Source organism: Pseudonaja textilis, chromosome 11 (assembly GCF_049901715.1).
Source record: "Pseudonaja textilis isolate UNSWEBS1 chromosome 11, rPseTex1.2, whole genome shotgun sequence".
Classification (NCBI taxonomy): domain Eukaryota; kingdom Metazoa; phylum Chordata; class Lepidosauria; order Squamata; family Elapidae; genus Pseudonaja; species Pseudonaja textilis.
Window position 1 is genome coordinate 15,751,329 of NC_142000.1, and position 19,921 is coordinate 15,771,249.

At 42.2% G+C, this 19,921-nt stretch overlaps 1 protein-coding gene across 3 annotated transcripts in view; it reads right to left on the bottom strand.

The window, feature by feature from the left end:
• MYLK3 (myosin light chain kinase 3) overlaps nucleotides 1–16,174 on the bottom strand; it is a 36,294-nt gene extending 20,120 nt beyond the window's left edge. The window contains exons 1-2 of one of the 3 annotated variants that reach the window (XM_026714025.2): nucleotides 15,948–16,174; nucleotides 1,050–1,140 (exon numbers count right to left, since the gene is read on the bottom strand). In XM_026714025.2, the coding sequence (XP_026569810.2) occupies nucleotides 1,050–1,140; nucleotides 15,948–15,995 (139 nt within the window). In that variant the 5' untranslated portion in view covers nucleotides 15,996–16,174. Of the gene's footprint in view, nucleotides 1–1,049; nucleotides 1,141–3,368; nucleotides 3,663–11,082; nucleotides 11,469–15,947 lie in introns of those variants that run through there. The other 2 variants (XM_026714023.2, XM_087940659.1) reach the window with 2 other exon arrangements.
• Between the last annotated feature and the right edge of the window lie 3,747 nt (nucleotides 16,175–19,921).

Genomic DNA, 19,921 nt, shown 5'->3' on the forward strand with positions numbered 1-19,921 from the left:
GTAAAGAGTTTGGTGTCCTGGCTATCACCCTGTGCCTCTCAAATTAGACTTCAGGTTTAACCCTCTTGCCAAAAAAGAACTCAACAGTTGATCTCATTTTAATTTGGACTTAGAACCAAGGGAGCCAGCCACGTTCTGCAGCTTTCTTTTTATGGATGTTTTGGGCAGCAAAATATTGCAGTCAACTGGTGGCAGCAACTATATTCCCATTTCTCAAGGGCCAAGCAAGACCAAGCTCTGGAGGGCCACGGATGTTAGGTGTGCTGAATAAGCTCCTGTCCTACAAGACACAGGTTGTTTGGGATATGCCATTTCAGATATTTGTGCAGGGTGGGGAAAGAACTGCAAGGTGAAAAAAAGCCATTCCTTGAACAGATCAAAGTGAAACTCAGAAAAGCAACATACCTAAAGAGCAATTTTCATTTTAACAGTCAACATAGCACCTGAAGAGGGTCAGAATCAGACCTGGCTAAAGTATCTTCAGTTGCCAAATGAGTGTATCTTTTGGCAGGTCTAAGGCTTAGAGAATGGGGCCTCTATAATTGTAAATGGCATACCGTGTTGAACCAATTAATTGAGTCAAATATTTGCTTTCTCAAAATATAGAATTCATACCACTGACTAAGCTGGAATCACAAGGCTTTAAATGATTTTACAATTCAGTATATTGTAAAAATCTAGCTCTAAGAAGCAAGCTGTCACATTAAACCATACTGTGATTGAATATTGCTTGCTCTGTGAATCGAATAATTATATCAACATGGGTTTAGAATGTGGGCTTTTGGGTGAATCCAAATACATACAGTGTACAATTTTATGAAACAAATTTAAATCAAATATAGGCAACCTGGATTTTGCCAGGTGATTGGACATCAACTTCCATAATCCCCAACTAGTAGGGTCAATAAGAAATTAGGATGTTAGTAATCTTTTCAGCATTTGGAGGTCAGCAGGTTGCCTTCGCTGGCCTTAAACAGTCCTATTAACTTATTACCACACATTAAAGATTCTGCCTCAACATTATTTAACAGAAAGTATCTGTAAAATACCTTCCAAAGAATTGTTGCTTTCTGTTTGTATTCCTTTCTTGGGAGTCGCATGCTTTCCTTTTGAACCTTTGTCTTCTGGCTTATCTTTAGTCTAGAAAAGTTTAAAAAAAAAACCCACAAGGTCAATTATACCCATTTCTTGCGAAAGCTGAAACGCTGTTTATTGCTTCCAGCGTGGACAGCACAGGAAATCAAAGAAAATGAAAGTTAAGAGTATTCCATTACTTCCAGCGACTGTTTCTTCTTGCCTGTTTGCAGACATAGTAGGGGAGAGGTTGCTGGTTGAATAGGTAGATTGAATTATGGAAATCAAGAGGTGCTGAACACCTTTAACAATGTGAAAGAATTAACATCCATATCTCCAGTTTCCTCCATTTGTTGCCCTTGTTCACCCGGGATAATCTGTCCCAGACATACCAATTAATGGTTCCAATAAGGGCTGCATCCTGTATTGTGAGATATCCTGAATATCTATGACATGAAACTCATTTCAGAGCTCAACAAATCACAACATTGTCCCAACCTAATTGGTGGAACTCCCATTCCAGAAGCCCTTGTGATGATCTACCTTAGATTAGCAACATACTTGTCCTTAACCATGTCATTTTTGGGAAAAGTTAAGCCTTAGGTACTAGATCCACAATAAGAGATATCCCATCCTTGTGTTCAATAGCTTCTTCTGGAGAATTATTTTGCTAAGAATTAAGCTACTGGTCTATGGGACACCATGGCTGCATGCTTCATGAGTTTTGTTTGCTTGCTCCTGTTACTTACCACTCCTGCTACTATGAGTCGAACTTTGATGCTTACAATCCATAAAACTCATTGCTAATTACCATTAGCAAACCCCTCTATTCAACCATTCCACCAGTTATTTCATAGTCAGATGATTTCGATGTTTATTTGATGTTTATTTACTTCACTGGACTCACTTGAGCAAAAAGGGACATTCTCAAGAGACTCTGGGATTGTTTATGCATTTGAATTTGGAATCTTTGCTTATTTGGCTCCAGCTTATCTATGCCTTCCTGAGTGATGAGAGATCTATCACACCATGTGGCAGAAAGAGACATATCTCGTGGAACCTTTCTGAAGCTTTTCTTCATCAACTGATAAGAGCCCACATTCAAAACAAGGCCCCTTATGGCAAACCTAAGATTTGTAAGCGCATTAGTTACTTCCCTTGGATTTTTTTTTTTCTCTTTCAAAAAGTGAACAAGCTAATGCGAAATAATGCTCTGGCTGACTATAGTTTGTCTGAGGAATCTACAGAACCATCCCCAAAAGGAAATGATGGAATGAGGATGGACTATCCCTTCTATGGGAAGATATTATATTTTATTTACTTATTCAATTTCTGACGGGGTCCTTGGTGCTCTCTGAACTTGGTTGTTTTCCTGCAGACATTTCATTAACCAAACTAGGTAACATCATCAGTGTTGGGAGCAGTGCTGGGAACACTGACAGTGTTAACTGGATTGGTTAATGAAACACCCACAAGAAAACAAGCAAACTCAGAGGGGATCAAGGACCCCATGTTTCAACCCGGAGTTAAGAATTTTGTACAAATAGATTGGCCAGACAGACAGCAGATGAAATTTAAAAAAAATGGAATGTGATTCCTAAACATTTCTCACCCTATTTCACTATTATTTCACTATTTCAGAAGGAAAAATGATAAAATGTAGCCTGACAAACAGCATTTGTAATCACGTACTTTCATTTCACACTTATTTTTAATGCCTGTTTTGGAAAAATTGCAACACTTTTACTGAATTGAGTGCAACTTTAATTTAGAAAAGATATAGAAAAAAAAAAGTTCCCAAATACTGGAAGTTTAGAATAGTAACTTTCCTTATTCCCACCCTCCGAATCGAGTCTTAAATCTCCAGTTATGACTGACATTCCCAATTTAAATGTTATTTTAAATGCCTGTGTTTTCTTTTCTTGCACTCTTCAATCACTCGGTATACAAGTGGGAAAGAGCTCTTGATTTCTTTAAAACGGTTGACTTCGTGAGTGTGAGTTGCCCTGAACGGTTCAAATAATATTATGATAATTTGATCATAATGTTTATATCATTTAATTTTTTGGAAAGAGAAGTTTGGACCTTCGTTTCTTGTTGGTCTTTTTCGTGTCTACTCATTTTTGTTTAAAATACAGCAACACAAAAAGAACAGAAGCAGAGCGTGAATAATGATTTGACTACTGAATAGCAGTAGTCAAAAATACAAAACTATACCAAGAGAGTCTACACGGGATATAATTTCATCAAATATTCCTAGTGTGGGAAAATACAGCGAATGAGAAGGCGCTCACCTTCTCCAAGATTTCAAGCAAACTCCCTTTCCACCAAGGAACACCCCCTTTCAAAATGAAATCCACCATCTTTGAGTTTCTGAACATTTCTCCCAAACACTTCACCATCTTGTCAATAGCATCCATGGAGGTCTCCCATCTTCTCCATCTTTTCCTGGTACTTGGAAGCATCACGATGGTGTCATGCCCCTGTCGGAGTCTGAATCAGAGGAGGAAGCCGGACAGCTGACAGGGAGTGGGAGTGTGGCTCTGCTGGCTGTGGAGGAAACTGGGGAATGGCAAAGTCTGGCTGGGCAGAGCAGGAAGAGGTAGAACAAGGGAGAGATAGTTCAGAGGAAGAATCAGGCCCATCCCCTCTTCATCCTAGAGCACGCAGGGGGGGAATGGAGAAGAGAGCAACGTGGATTGCGTGGCTTACGAGGGAGGAAAGGGCCCTGATTCCCTTCATTAGCCACACCTGGGAAGACAGTTGATAAGAAAGGCAGGCTATATGTGGCAGGCTGCTGGGAGCATACGCGACTTTATCCTGTGTTATCATGGCTTATCTATGTTCCTGGCATCTTCCCAACTCTGTGAGTTTTGCTGTGCCTTCAAGTCTGAAATTCTTGCTTCTGTCCTGCCAAACTAATTACTTCAGTTTGGTTTGTTTGGACTTTAAGTTTGTGTTGCTCATGTTTTGGACTTCATTTTCTGCAGTCAAAGACTATTCCTGGGAGAGTTTTTCTCCAGCCAGAAGGTGGAGCTGGACATTTGGGGGCAAGGTTGGAGATAATAAAGGGATTCTTATTGCTTATCTGACTGTGTTGCCTTTGTGCCACGCCTGGGGTCATCACAGATGGCTTGCTTCCATCAGGTTCAAAAATCTCAGTGTACAAGTTTTGAGTTTCTACAGATGAATTCCACAGATTGGGTCAACACAAGGTCGTAATACGCTTGGCCGATGGAGGCCTTTTCCAAAGTCATCAATCCCTTCGTAAAATTTCTGGAGTTTTTCAGTCAAGCCTTCTTTGGAAATGCAACAGCTTATCTACCTTTTCATTGAGAAGGTTGAGTTTTCATCCATGGTGTTTACACAAGTGCCTTTCATAACCTGAGGCCTATTTATAAATGCTTCTTCAGACCTCGGGGTGCTTTCAGACATTCTGAGGAGAAGGGATTAAGTGGGCAGGCGCTTTACTTGCTGGAACTAAAGGGCAGTGCTTGGAAATTATATCGGTCTCTAGAAGGAAGCGAACATTCTAGAACCTGCCAAGAGCATGTCATCTATTAGCTGCTATGTAACCCGCTCGTTTCGTATTATCTGTTTTCTTCTTGCATGTATATGATGATGATGATGACAAGTTGGCAGTCGGTTTGAAGAGTCCCTCCCCAGCAGCCTTCCTGCCGTCACAGAACCATTTAAAATTCTTCCCTTGAGAGGCTGTTGATAACCAAGCATCTTAAGAATTGGCAGCAGCTGAATAGCTGAGATTCGTCTCGAGAAGAGGGAAGTTTGGAATTTTGTACCGGATTTTCTGATGGTGCAAAAAAAAAAAAAAACCCACTTTACAAAGTGATTTTTTTTTCCAAAGGAAGGAAGAAGGTGGGAAGGAAAAACTGAATGGGGAATTGAAGCAAGATTAAACTCTGACTCGATAAAAAAAAAAAAAACAGGGGATTGTTGTCGAATACAAAATGTACACATGTTGGCCGACATGCTTAAAATTGGCCAGCAGTCAGGGATGTTAAAAATAGGACGTTAACGACAATGATAGAAAACATGCATCTCTCGCCAGCGTGCCTTTCAAAGCAGAAACAACTCCAATCGAATTCTTTCGGCTGTGCCAAGAAAGCCTTCTGGCTTTTTTTTTTTTCTTTAAAAAAAAGAAGAAATGGCAGATCAAAATTGTTTTTTATGATTAATAGCAAAATCATTACTGTTACAGTCTACTTCTCACCACCCACCCCAAATTCTTCAGTTCAAGTTTGCATTTTTACACCAGGGATCTTTTAGTAGGGGGGTTTAACATGCATTACATTCCCTAAGAGGACACAAAGATTTGCCTGATTTTTCTATATTCACACAAATGAAGGTTATTGCAGGGGGTTGTTGGGAAGGGTATTTCGCCCTCCCCCGCTTTCAATGTCCAGATTTTTACAGAGTGTGAAGATTAAGGTAGATGGTCTCCACAAGCAAGGCCGACGGTTTGTTATTCTTTGGTCCGTTGAATGAAGAAATGACATCCAGAAGAGCCTCTTCCCTTCACCATCCAAAGCCTTTCACCCTTTCTCCTCCAATGAGATCCCGTTTCCAGAACCTGTATTTTAATCTCCAGGGAAGATAGTCCAGATTATAACTGAGGTCACAAATCTCACTCCAGCCTCTGAACCAACAGCCCAATCTGTATTGGATCTCTAGCAGTGGTGGGATTCAAATGTTTATACTGGTTCTGTGGGCATGGCTTGGTTTGGTGGGCGTGGCTATAAAATCTCCATTTCCTCCCCACTCCTGGGGGAAGGTTACTGCAAAATCTCATTCCCTCCGCACCCCACTGACCTGCTTTCCAGCTCCGTTCTCCTGGGCAGGGCAACAAAAGGCGACCCCACCCAATCAGCTGGGACTCAATGGGAGGCAGAGAAGAGATGGGGTTGGCGGGGCCAGTCAGAGGTGGGATTTGCCGGTTCTCTGAACTACTCAAAATTTTCACTACTGTTTCTTCAGAACTGGTCAGAACCTGCTGAATACCACCTCTGATCTCTAGCATCAAGTTTTATGGGAGATTGGCATTTTAGTAACTGTTATCTTGATTAATTCATGTGCCCCTCTGGACACCTTCAGGAACCAGAGTGGGATTAAATGAATACAGAGAGTGAAGCAGGTCCCCAACTTTGTGTCGTTGTCTCTGTGCGTAATGGTATGTGAGGATGGCCTTGGGAGACAGGAGGGAGAACCCCAGACTGGATAACCTGTATATTAAAGGTATCTCTTCCCACAGAAGGAGGGAGGATGGGGAAAAGATTTTAGAAGGAACCCTCCCAATGACAGGTACTGGGAGTTGTGATCCAACAAGTTTACAGATTACAGATTAACAGACTTGGAAGGCACCTTGTAGGTCATCTAGCCCAACCCCCTGCTCAAGCAGGAGACCCTATACATTTCTGACAGGTGGCAGTCCAGTCTCTTCTTGAAAGTCTCAAGTGCTGGCGCTCCCATAATTTCCGAAGGCAACTTCTGTTCCATTGGTTGATTGTTCTCACTGTCAGAAAGTTTCTCCTTATTCCCAGGTTAAATCTCTCCTTGTTCAGTTTCCATTCATTGTTCCTTGTCTGGCCTTTGGGTGCTTTAGAAAATAGCTTGACGCCCTCCTCCTCTCTGTGGCAGCCCCTCAAATATTGGAAGACTGCTATCCTGTCTCCACTGGTCCTTCTCTTCACTAGACTAGCCATGCCCAGTTCCTGCAACTATTCTTGATATGTTTTAGTCTCCAGTCCCCTAAGATGAGGAGAGCTATCTCAAAGGTGCCTTTTCCAAAAGGCAGCTGGACTGGGTTTTTTCCCCCTGAAAAGGAAGAAGAAAACGTTTTGCTTCTCATCCAAGAAGCTTCAATGTTTTAAAAGAAGACAAGAAGAAAGAAAAATATTATTTCTTCCTCTTCTTCTTCTTCTTCTTCTTCTTCTTCTTCTTCTTCTTCTTCTTCTTCTTCTTCTTCTTCTTCTTCCTCTTCCTCTTCCTCCTCCTCCTCCTCCTCCTCCTCCTCCTCCTCTTCCTCTCTTCCTCTTCCTCCTTGAGGAAGAAAACACAGTCCAGTTGCCTTTTGGAAAAACACCTTTAAGACTACTATGACCTGGATGATTGAGAATCTCGGCAGACATGTAGGGGAGCAACTCTCACCACGGTCATGGGATTGAACGTGTTCAAAGCTCACTCTTGATCCCTGTTGTGCACACAAAACCTATGTTGTTTTCCTCAGGGAAATGTAATTAACTTTTCATTCACCAAGTCCTCACATCAGGAGGCATTTAACAACAATACATTTTACAGCACAGGGTGTTCTAACCACTCAAGCTAAAATAGCTATGATTAGCACCTGGTTTTGCCCCCAACTGTTATCTTGGCATAGTTTATCCAGGGCTCCACATTCCCCTGTCCCACTTACTTCCCAGCTAGTCGAAAGGCGCAAACCAACATCTTCCTCACCTTAACTCATCCAAATGTTTGTCCTTCAACGTCATCACTCCTCTTACTAGCTGCCCAAGTGGACTTTTAAAGTCAGATTGCTCTGACACCCAGAACTCCCACATTCTAATTTCAGCCTGGCACACTCCTCTGCCAGCTCTCTCTGTGACATTTGCGTTTTGACGTCATTCGCATGTACAAGAATAAATTTATCAGTTGTGGGGGGAAAAGGAATCAGCAATCTGATCACAAGAGCTAACCTGGTAAAAGGAACAGGTGAATCCTCAGGTTACCCACTGTTCAGTATAGGTAACACTTAGGCTGTTGAATTACTTGGGTGCCTTTGCTGATCTATCAGAATTATTATACGATATCTTCCCAGCCCAGCAAGCCGACTCCAGTGAGCCAGTAGGAAAGATGACCAATGACTAGTTCACTCTCCGCTCAGAAATCTTCAATGCCCTCTTGGTTGGGAACGCAATAGAAGACCAAGGTTCTTGGTACAGCAGTTGGAGCTGAAGCTTTGTGGAGCCCATATTTTGTAAGCAATGGCCTCATGAAGTCAGAGTTGCTTGGAGCAATTGACATACTCTACGACGTGGTCAACATTGCAAGCCTCCATTGTATGGGACTGGAGCTGAGACCGACAATGATGTTTTTGAGAACATCTAGGCCTGTGATGGCAAACCTATGGCAGGTTTGCCTGAAGTAGCATGAAGAGCCATCTCTTAGGGCACACCAACCATTGCCTGTTGCTCTTTCTAGTTCCGACATGCGCCTTGCACTGGCCAGCTGGTCTTCATGCATGTGGGAGCACAGAAACTGGAAGAACAGCTCCGTGGCATCCATGTGCATGCTGGGAAACTGAGGTTCCGGTTTCTGGTACGTGTATGCCACCTGGTCTTCTAGCACGCCAGAAACCAGAAGACCGGGTGGCCAAAGCACATGCACGTGTCAGGAAGCGGCTCTTCCAGTTTTCGGTGCTCCCCCACCCGCACGCACTCCCGTTTCGACACTCGGTGCCGAAAAAAATTGCCAACACTGATCTGAGATGCACTTTCAGTCAAGAATGTCTTCATTCATAATCACCTACTAGTCACCATTTTGCATCAAATGGTTATCAGGAGCCCCGCAGAGGTGGCATTCAGCAGGTTCTGACCAGTTCTGGAGAACCGGTAGCGGAAATGTTGAGTAGTTCAGAGAACCGGCAAATCCCACCTCTGACTGGCCCTGCCCCCATCTACGGTCTGCCCCCTGAGTCCCAGCTGATTGGCTGGGTCTTCTTTGGTTGCCCTGCACAGGAGAACGGAGCTGGAAAGCAGGTTAGTGGGGTGGGATGGGAATGGGGATTTTGCAGTAACTTTCCCCCAGGAGTGGGGAGGGAATGGAGATTTTACAGTATCCTTCCCCTGCCATGCCCACCAAGCCACATCCACCAAGCCACACCACACCCACTAAGCCACGCCCACAGAACTGGTAGCAACAAATTTTGAATCCCACCACTGCAGCTTCCCCCCCAAAAAGACACCACAGATTTGAACACTTGAGTAAAGACCCTTAATTAAGATCCACGCTTACTTCAACCCACAATATTTTGGCACATAAATGTATGACCAAGGCGGGAAACTATGCTCAAACTAATCTGGTTTGGAAAAGATGGCAACATGAAAATGTCACTTTTAGCATTCTCTGCTAGCACCCTTAACTTGGTGATCTGTGATGCACTGGAAGCTACAGTCTGGTGGAGATCCCATGAGGAATGGCTGCTTAAGGACTTCTGTAATCCATATTTCTGCTTATGTGTCCCAACAGAGCTTACATTATCATGCTTAATTTTCTATGGCAATACTAATAGCCTACTTATTTTCCTGAGTGCCAGTTCTTAGATACTTAAGGGATATCATCTATATTGAAAGAGGGGGAAATAGAGGGCTTTGGTGAAGGCCATTTTTAAGAGAAGCACGATGAAGAGAAAAGAAAGAAAGAAAGAAAGAAATTGAAAGGAAGGAGAATGCCATAAAAACAACCCAATGAAGCTTAAGCATTCACAACGAGTGTGCAATTGTAAGAAGCAGAAAAGGGACAGAAATCTCGTACTGCAGAGAAGGGAAATGAACGGAGAATTCTAGAAAAGTGTCCAGTTGGTTGTATTCCTAAAGAAGGAAGTAGTGTTTGGTGATATGCGCAAAGGAAGAGGAGACAAAACACCAGAATTTGGCCAAAAAGCTATTTTTAGAATAAAATGCCTAGGGAGCAAAATAACTTGGATGCCCGCATCCAGCCAAAAGATTGTCAACTAGAATATGAGATCTAGTGAGCAAAGTTACACTAAAATTTAACCTAAGCCAGGAAAAACTGTATAAGAAAAGAAAATACAGGCATTGTGATTTTGGTTAATACTTAAGAGAAAGACTAGCTGCCTCACTAAAGTAATGTGTGTGTGTGTGTGTATGTGCGTGCGTGCACACTCACATCTATATGTTTGTGCGTCTGCATGTAACAGCAGTGTTCCAACCATGGAGGCCCCTGTTAAGAACTTCATTTCTGAATTTCTTTCTTCTTTTTTTTTAATGATAGGTTTCCTTCCTTTCCCGAGTCCTACAATCCCCTCTCCTCTTTTTCCTTCTTGTAAACAAATATATTCTGGCTAAACAGTTCAAAGAAAAAAGACGGATGAAGTTGTGTTTAGATCGCCAAGAACAAAACACATCGCAAGCCCAAAACACAGCTTCTGTGCAAAAGGGGATCACAGTCGCATTACATAGTCACATAGATATAATGAAGCATTTTTAGAAATTAGCAAAGGAAGAAGGATATGTTGCATGTTTTGCACAGTTCACCGAAATAAATATCACAAGGCTGTGAAGGATTCCTGTTCTCTTGTCACTTTTAAATGGCTAAAAAAAATTCTCTGTTTCAAACAGTTTGTAACCTCAAGCTTCACCTGGACAATTATTTAGAAATGGTCAAACTCACACTAGAATTGCAGGATAGAGAAGACATGGGATACTATACGGTCTGGGGGAAAACAGTACAATTGGTTAAACTGTAAGAATAAAAAAAAATAATGTAAATATGTGTGTATTGATTTAATTGGAATAGTTGCTGTGACGCCACTGCGAAGAGTGTATATTTGTTTGTTTTTATACGTGTTGTTGTTATACGTGTTGTTTTTTAAACGTGAAAAAGTTTAATAAGTATTATTTTTAAAAAAAGAAAAGAAAAAAGAAACGTGACCTGCATCCATTGATGTCTATACTAAGATTTCCTTTCCTCTTTAAACATATCACATTATATGAGTCTCCCCCCACAGTCAGTTGGATGTTGAGCGTGTCAAGCTACAAATGGCTGTGAGACCTTCTGTTTCTTGATACTAACCATCAAAGCATGGAAGAAAAAAAAAAACAAAGCAGAAGAAATCTTCCTCCAACCCCCCCTCCCCCCCCCAATCAAGATGATTTCACCCTTCTAATAAAAAAGAGGATTCCAACGAAACCACGACAGGCAAGCGCTTCTTGGAAGTAGCGCCTGAAAACTGAAATAGAGATTTTTTCTTACCGCAAATTTCTTGATGTAGTCGGAGACGCAAGATCCCCCCATGCTCAAACCAAGGGACTTATGCAGTGAAGAACTCTGATAAAGGGTGCCCATTTTCCTTTCTTTTCTTTTCTTCTCTTTTTTTGCTATTCCCCTCGTACTTGTTGGGCAAACCACCAAGGACGGCCCACGGCTTTTGACTCAATTGAGGAAGAATGGAAGCCTGGCTCAATCTTGGCTGGAATTATCTGTCGCCGAATGCTGAACCAGGCATTTCAACCACTCTCTTATCTTGAAGGGCCGAGCTGTTATCTGTATTCCTGCAGCTCACTTCCTGAATGGCTGATAGGGGCCATGGCACAGAGCATTGGCGCTGACGGGACTAATGAAATCTGTACAGGGGCTCCCCCATTCTACTGCACGAACGCCCTTTGGTAACCTGTGTACACCAGAGGCAATCCCTAGGAGTGTTACTTGCAGGATAAGAGGATTATCCTGTCTAAATTAAATTAAAGGGCTTTGGCAATGCGTCGGGTGCAATTCTCAAAAATTACTTCAAAAGTAGGTTAGGGGCATGAACAAAGCCTACCCTTAGGCAAGAAAAACCAAAAGGACACATGTAGACCGGGCAAAACCAGGCTCAATAGCAGGAACTGGGAGGGGGATCTTGGAGTCTTCGTGGACAACCAGCTAAATAGGAGCCAGCCGTGTGCAGCGGCAGCCAAAAAAGCTAAGGCAATCCTAGGTTGCATTAACAGAGGGATGCAGTCGAGATCAAGTGAATGGATGGAAACCAGTCAAGGAGAGAAGCAAACCTGAAACTAAAGAGAAACTTCCCAACAGTGAGGACAATTAACCAGTGGAACAGCTTGCCACTAGACGTTGCAGGTACTTTGTCACTGGCGATTTTTAAAAAGAGACTGGACAGCCAATTTGTCTGAAATGGTATAGGGTCTCCTGCTTGAGCAGGGGGTTGGACTAGAAGACCTCAAAGGTCCCTTCCAGTTATATTCTGATTGAACATGGATGCAAGTCCGTAATAGGTTCCAAGGGACAAACACAGCCCAGAGCCGAGATGGTGAGCTAGAGAGTCATAGCTACATGCAAAGGTTGCAAGAGGAAGAGGGAGGGAGGGAAAGAGGAAGGAAGGAAGGAAGGAAGGAAGGAAGGAAGGAAGGAAGGAAGGAAGGAAGGAAGGAAGGAAGGAAGGAAGGAAGGGGAAGGGAAGGGAAGGGAAGGGAAGGGAAGGAAAGGAAAGGAAAGGAAAGGAAAGGAAAGGAAAGGAGGCAGAGAGAGGACAATCTTGCATGACAGCAAAGGTCCCCATTAGGAAATCTGGCAGCTGGTTTGGAACAAACAAGCTCCAATCTGCCTCCCTTAATTAGCAGCTCTAAATACAGACGGGTGGTGTAAAAGGACACCCTTGCTACCACAGTGTTTAACATAATACATGAAGATAACTGCATTATCAGTCAGATTTCCTCTGCCTTTGGGTTTCTTCTTTTAAATGCAAGCAGTTTTTTCTTTCTTTCTCTGAGGTTCTGCAGAGGGTAGACCGGAAGAAGATCATCATGCAGGTAGATAGATAGATAGATAGATAGATAGATAGATAGATAGATAGATAGATAGATAGATAGATAGACACGGACAGACAGACAGACAGACAGACAGACAGACAGACAGACAGATGATAGATGACAAAAGGAGATATTAAATGAGAGGTTAGATAGATAAAGATGATATAGATGATAGGTAGACAGACAGACAGACAGACAGATGACAAAAGATATAAAATGAGAGGTAGATAAAAATGATATAAATGATAGATAGATAGATAGATAGATAGATAGATAGATAGATAGATAGTAGTAGATAGACATCGGACAGATATGATAGAGATAGACAGACAGATAGATGATAGAAAGAAAGAAAGAAAGAAAGAAAGAAAGAAAGAAAGAAAGAAAGAAAGAAAGAAAGAAAGAAAGAAAGAAAGATAGATAGATAGATAGATAGATAGATAGGTACATGTCCTTTTTAGTTTGGCATTATAGCTTCATCGTTCCCAGGGAAATTTTGAAGGTAGCAATGTTTATTACTTTTAGAAGGGGAGAGTGGAATTTATCATCATCACCATTATTTTGCTTTGACTGACCATTTCAAAATCAGACATTAAAAGGAAGGTCTATTTAGAAGGTGTTGTTTTCCCAGCTTATCTCTGAAAGTGGCATCACAAGAATGGAAAAGAACATTCTCAAAGACATGACTCAAATGTTGCACCTCTGTAGGATTAAATGTTTGAAGAAGGATCTTGGGGAATGCCTAAGGTTTGCCCCTGGCCACCTCCTCTCGAATGTTCAGGATTGCTATTGGCTGCTTGGATGAGCATCATCTGCAGCTCAACAGGCAGAAGACCTCTCCGATGAATAAACCCAACTTATCCAGAATGTCAAGCTGCTTTCCCAAGCAAGTAAAAATTCCTAGCGTTAATTCCAAAGATGTTTGGAAAAAAAATAATAGTTTCACGGCCTCCTGCCAATAGAAGGGATCGTGTATTTCAACGGCTCCTCTTGCAAACTTAATTCCCCTACAGGTGATCCTTGACTTATGACCACAATAGAGCCCCAAATTCCTCTTGTTAAGTGAGACATTTGTTAGGAAGGTTTTGCCCCACAGTTGTTAAGCAAATCATCACAGTTGAGAAGTTAGTAACCCGGTTGTTAAGCGAATCAGGCTTTTCCCTTTGAATTTGCTTGTGGGAAGATCGCAAAAGGGGATCACATCACGTGACCTTGGGACGCAGCTGTGGTCATAAGTGTTATGCCCCTGGTGGAGACTGAATCTGAGGGAGAAGAGGAACAGACGACAGGGAGTGGAAATGTGGCTCCGGAGGTTGTGGAGGAGGCTGGGGAAGGGCAGAGGCCGGCTGGGCAGTCAGAGGAGGACCCAGGCCCATCCCCTCTCCATCCTAGGCCATACAGGAGGGGAGAGGATAAGGGAGAGATGTGGTCTACTCAGGAGGAGACGGCCTTGTTCCTCTTCATGGGCTGCAGCTGTGACAACTGGATAACAGGATGGACATGAGTATGGGCGAGAGCTGGAAACAAAGCATGGAAATATCTCTCGTTTATTGTTCCTCTCTGAGTTTGGCATCCTTCCCAGTGTGTGTCCTGATATCTGTGGACATCTTCAAGCCCTTATCTAGCCTGGGCTGGTTTGTATTGTTTTTTACTCTTTATAATTTAAACGGCATTTCCTCCTTTTCGTAACTGCTTGTGTGGGAGTTTTTTTTGTCTCCAGTCAAGGATATTTGGAGCTTGAAAGCAAAGAGAAGGAATAAAAGGGGCTTCACCTGTTTTTTGTGACTGTGTTTATTTTGTATCCCACCCTGGGTCATCACACATAAGTATGAACCAGCCGCCAAGCGTCAGAATTTTGATCCCGTGATGATGGGGATGCTGCAAAGGTGGTCATTGTGAAAAATGGTCCTAAGTCACTTTTTTTTTCAGTGTAACTTTGAATGGTCACTAAATGAACTGTTATAAGTTGAGGACTACCTGTGCTCTCCTAATGCATCTTCTAGCCCTCTAAAGAAAATACATAAATGCTGCTTTCCATCCTATATCTATAACTTAAAGTTTTCCCTTTTTTCTATGAGCAGACCTCTGCTCACAGACGCAACTTATTGTTTCCTGCTTCAGATGGAAAAATAACTGCCGTGTTCCCCCAAAAATAAGACTGGGTCTTATATTAATTTTGGCTCCAAAAGATGCATTCGGTCTTATTTTCTGGTTAGGTCTTATTTTGGGGAAAATACGGTACTTCTGTCTGGCTGACAGTCTTAACTAGGGCTTGTTTTTGGGGTAGGGCTTATATTATGAGCATCCTGAAAAATCATGTGAGGTTTTCTTTTCCGGTTGGGTTTTATTTTCGGGAAAACATGGTAGTTGCATTTGCCATTGGTACTTTCACAGTGAACTGCTAAGCAGAGACTGAGGCGCAGAATTGGAAAAAAAAACTCAATAACCAAGAAGAAATATATGACACTTCACCTCCCTTCCCATGGCAACTGGGCTTTTGAATTAATTCTGTTTGTTCCAAATCCTTTTTCTAACCTAACAATCCTGAGAATTTCTTCCCGAACTGCCCGTAACTACTTAGTCACCAAATACTTCTGCCCTTGAGGGGGAAACATTGCAATGTTGTATTTTGGATTTCACAAAAGCTCCTTGTTCATTCTGCTGTGCTGTAGCATTGCTAAATGTCCGGTGACAAAATAAAGCACTTGCAGGAAATAACAAGGTTCTTTTTTTCCCATTTGCTTTGCTGTTTAGAAAAGTAATTTCTGGGCACTCAAACCAGGAACCTCATATCCATAATGGCCCATTGAAAATCTCATTAATACAAGCAAAATCCTGTGTGTTGGTCCTTTTAGCACTTACTTTTTCTTTTTTAGAAATTTTATTGACTTTTTATTAATCACATTTCTTAGTGCTTAATAAACATCATGTTGTCTGGGTATTTAATTTGCGTAACAATACTGGTTACGTTCTTAATCTCCTTTTTCCCAACCACTGATAAAATAGATCCCATGTTTGATAGTATTCTGTGTCTTCTTTCTGTATAATTTTCAAGGTCAATCTATCCATTTCTGCACAGTCTAGTATCTTCTTAATTATCTCTTCATCTCGAGTGTTTCATTTTTTCCAATGTAGCGCAAACATAACCCTCGCTGCTGTTGCCACACGTAACATTAAATACGTACTTTTCTTGTCTAATTTTCCCCGATATTATACCTAATCAAAACAGTTCAGGTTTACAAACCTACATGTTTCCCTGCCGTCTTTTTGAGCCTCCTGTGTACCTTTGCCCAAAAATCTAGCACTTACCTTTTCATTGCTCTTCCAAGAAGTCAACGTAGAATTGGATACTAGCATAGAGCACAGAGGTGTCACCAGGAAACCTGTGGCAGAAAAGGAGCTCAGGATCCTGGCTAGATCTTTATAAATCAGGAAAGACCATCCGCGAAGCTGCAACTGGATAGAAATCAAATGGAAACCCACGTTTTCTCCTGCGGGAGCATCCTCACCCAGCCCTCCTCTCTCTCTCTCTCTCTCTGACGGCACAACTTTGGCACCGAAGCATTTCAAAAGGTGCTTCCCTCCGGATGGATTAGAAGCAAAAGGTCAGAATCTCTCCTTGGCTTCCCTAAAATAATTGAGATTTGTCTCCCGCGCATCTCGCAAAGACGGAACATTTCAAGGCCGAGAAGATCCTGCCTTTAAAAACAAACAAACCTTCCACGGTCTATTTTGAAATCATTCCCTCTGGGCCATCCCCGATCCCAACCTGGCTAATGACTGCATAATGTAAGCTGTTTCTGTTTAGGAAAGCGGAGAGGGAAGGGTGTGTGTGTGGAACACGCACACACACAGGAGAATGTGGCCAGATTGAGGCCGGAGCAGAGTGGGTTTTTAAAAAAAGTCCCAACTTGGGGGTGGACGCTGGGGAAGGTACAGCAAGATGGCAGGGGCACCGTCTCTCAGCATGGCACGGCCAATCGGGTTTTGAGGTAATTAACGATAAAGGAGAATATTTGTAGCTGAGGGGCGCCTGGTGATGTGCTGCGCACTGATGTTACATAATTTGGGTAATGAAAAGTCTGCAAGAAAACAACCAAGCTCAGAGAGCACGAAGGATACTACAGTCCTCCTCCTCTTCCTCCATTGCTATATCATCATCATCATCATCCACTTCCTCTTCTCTGTCAACCCCCTTCCCTTTTAGCACTGATGATGTTACCTAGTTTGGTTGTAAAACGTCTGCAAGAAAACAACCAAGCTCAGAGACCACCAAAGGCCCCTCATGTCACTCCCGAGCTACAAATAGCAATAGCGATAGCCCTTAGACTTATCTACCGCTTCACAGTGCCTTTCAGCTCTCTCTAAGCGGTTTACAGAGTCAGCCTCTTGCCCCCAACAATCTGGGTCCTCATTTTACCCACCTCGGAAGGATGGAAGTAGTCAACTTTGAGCCTGGTGGGATTTGAACTGCCAAATTAATACTACATTCTAACCAATGTGCCATAGAGGCACCTCAAATATTCTCTGTCTCTGTCTCTCTCTCCCCTCCCTCCTCTCTTTCCCTCCCTCCCTCTATTCCTTCCTTCCACCTTTTTGGTACTAGCACTGATGATGTTACCTAGTTAGGGTAATGAAATGTCTGCAAGAAAACAACTAAGGTCAGAGAGCACCAAGGATGCCACAGACCTCCTCCTCCTCTTCCTTCTCCTCCAAACCCCACTCCTTTCTAGCACTGATGATGTTACCTAGTTTGGTTGTGAAACGTGTTCAAGAAAACAACCAAACTCAGAGAGCACTAAAGTCCCCTCATGTCAACCCTGAGCTACAAATATTCTTTCTCTCTCTCTCTCTCCCTCCCTCCCTCCTTCTCTTCCTCTGTTCCTTCCTTCCTTCCTTCCGTCCTTCCTCTTTGGTACTAGCACTGATGATGTTACCTTGTTAGGGTAATGGAACATCTGCAAGAAAACCACCAAGCTCAGAGAGCACCAAGGACCCCACAGCCCTCCTCCTCCTTCTCCAATCCCCGCCCCCTTCTAGCACTGATGATGTTACCTAGTTTGGTTGTGAAACGCCTGGAAGAATACAATCAAACTAAGAGAGCACCAAGGACCCTACAGTTGTCCTCTTCCATCTCCACCTCCTCTTCTTCCTCCTCCTCCACCATCATCATCATCATGCACTTCCTCCTCCCCCACCCCAAACCCCACTGATCAAAATTCGTGATCAAAATTCAGAGGCTTGGCAGCTGACTCGTACTTATGACAGTTGTGGTATCATAGGATCTACTTTTGCGACCTTCTGACAAGCAAAGTCAATGGGGAAGCTAGATTTGCTGAATGACCATGTTACTAACTTAAACCACAGCAGCAAATTCACTTATAACTGTAATGAAAAAGATCACAAAACAGGAAGAACTGTTTTGCTTAGCAGTGGAAATTTTCGGCTCACTTGTGGTCGTAAGTCGAGGACTACCTGTGTAATGGGATTCTTTTTTTCCCATAGGAAAGCAGCACCATCTAGTGCCGGAAGATGGAAAGGCAAGAAGAGAATAACAACCAGCAGCAGGATAAATCCAATCGGAATACGACACAATGGTTAAATTTGGGAGATTCTATCCCATACAATGAATGTGCATGTATCTGTGCGGCTGAAGAGGTAGAAGATCAGACACATATATTATTCGATTGCTGTTTGCATAACCGGGTTGCGAGACAGGGACCTTGATCCACATATTAAACGTGGAGGCCCATACATCTACCACAGGTGTGGCCAGCATCTGAAAACATTTAATACAGCATAATTTCTGATTAAAATGGTCCAACTGAGATCAGTATATGTGAACCTGATTGGGGAAGATTGCAGAAGTGATAAAAGAAAGCTAATTTTTATCTCATTTTATATATATATTTATGTATTAAACTTTTGTATTTTATCCTGTAAAACTGTGATATTTTACCCTACTCATTTTAAGTTGTTTGTTTAGAATTTTATTGGTAATATGTGTTTGAACCTGTATGTTGACATGGCCTATAGGCTTCTCTCTCTCTCTCTCTCTCTCTCATTTAACTGCTATCTACTATCTGTCTATATTTATCTATGTCTAATGGTATTTATGTCTATCTATCTATGTCTGTCCAGGTCTGTCTGTCTGTATCTAGTCTATCATCTATCTTCTAGTATCTATGTCTGTCTGTCTATCATCTATCTAATCTAACTTCTATTATCTATATCTATCTATGTCTATGTTTATCAGTATCTATGTCTATGTCTATCCATGTCTATCTATATCCAGTCTATCATCTATCATCTAACTTCTATCTATGTCTATGTCTATCCAGGTCTGTCTGTCTATCTACATCCAGTCTATCATCTATCATCTAATTTCTACTATCTATACTATCTATATCTATATCTATCTGTCTATTTATCTATCTATCAATCTATCGTTATACACATACACACGCACAATTTAGAATAGAATAGAATAGAATAGAATAGAATAGAATAGAATAGAATAGAATAGAATAGAATAGAATAGAATAGAATTCTTTTATTGGCCAAGTGTGATTGGACTCACAAGGAATTTGTCTTGGTGCAAAATGTTCTCAGTGTACATAAAAGAAAAGATACATTTGTCAAGAATCATAAAGTACAGCACTTAATGGTAGTCATAGGGTACAATAAGCTATCCAATCCTACAAGGAAACAGTCCATATTTGGAATATGCATGACCCCTGGAGGAAGGCAGAGGGTGATTTCCAATGGTGGGTTTTGTCTTCCATGATTCCACTTCCGCAGCAGGCTCTCCTTCTCCTTGCTCAAAATGTGACTAGCCTTATTTGAGAAAAATAAAGCCAGATTACTGGTAGGCCTCAACTTACGACGGGTGACTTACCAATCATTCCAAGTTACAACAGAAGCCAAAAAAAAAGGGACTTGTAACCTCCGTATTCAAATTTCCAACATCTGTTCCCCCCATCACACAACTGTATGTTGGTCGCTTGGCAACCTGTCCACATTTAGGGGCCCCTTTGCAGCCCCCCCCCTGTGATCAAGTGGGAATTTAGGACATTTTTGTCAGAAATCACAACTTGGCAAAAACTGCCCCATGGTGAACAAAAGGTTTGCTTAACAATCGTGACAAAAAGAAACAAGAAAACAGGCTATAAAATCCGATATTGGCGATACGGTGAGAGGCCTTTACGATCATCACAATTTGAGCCCAAAATGGCGGATTTGATTATAGCCACAAGTCAAGGATGTTTAACAAAGCTGTTGGC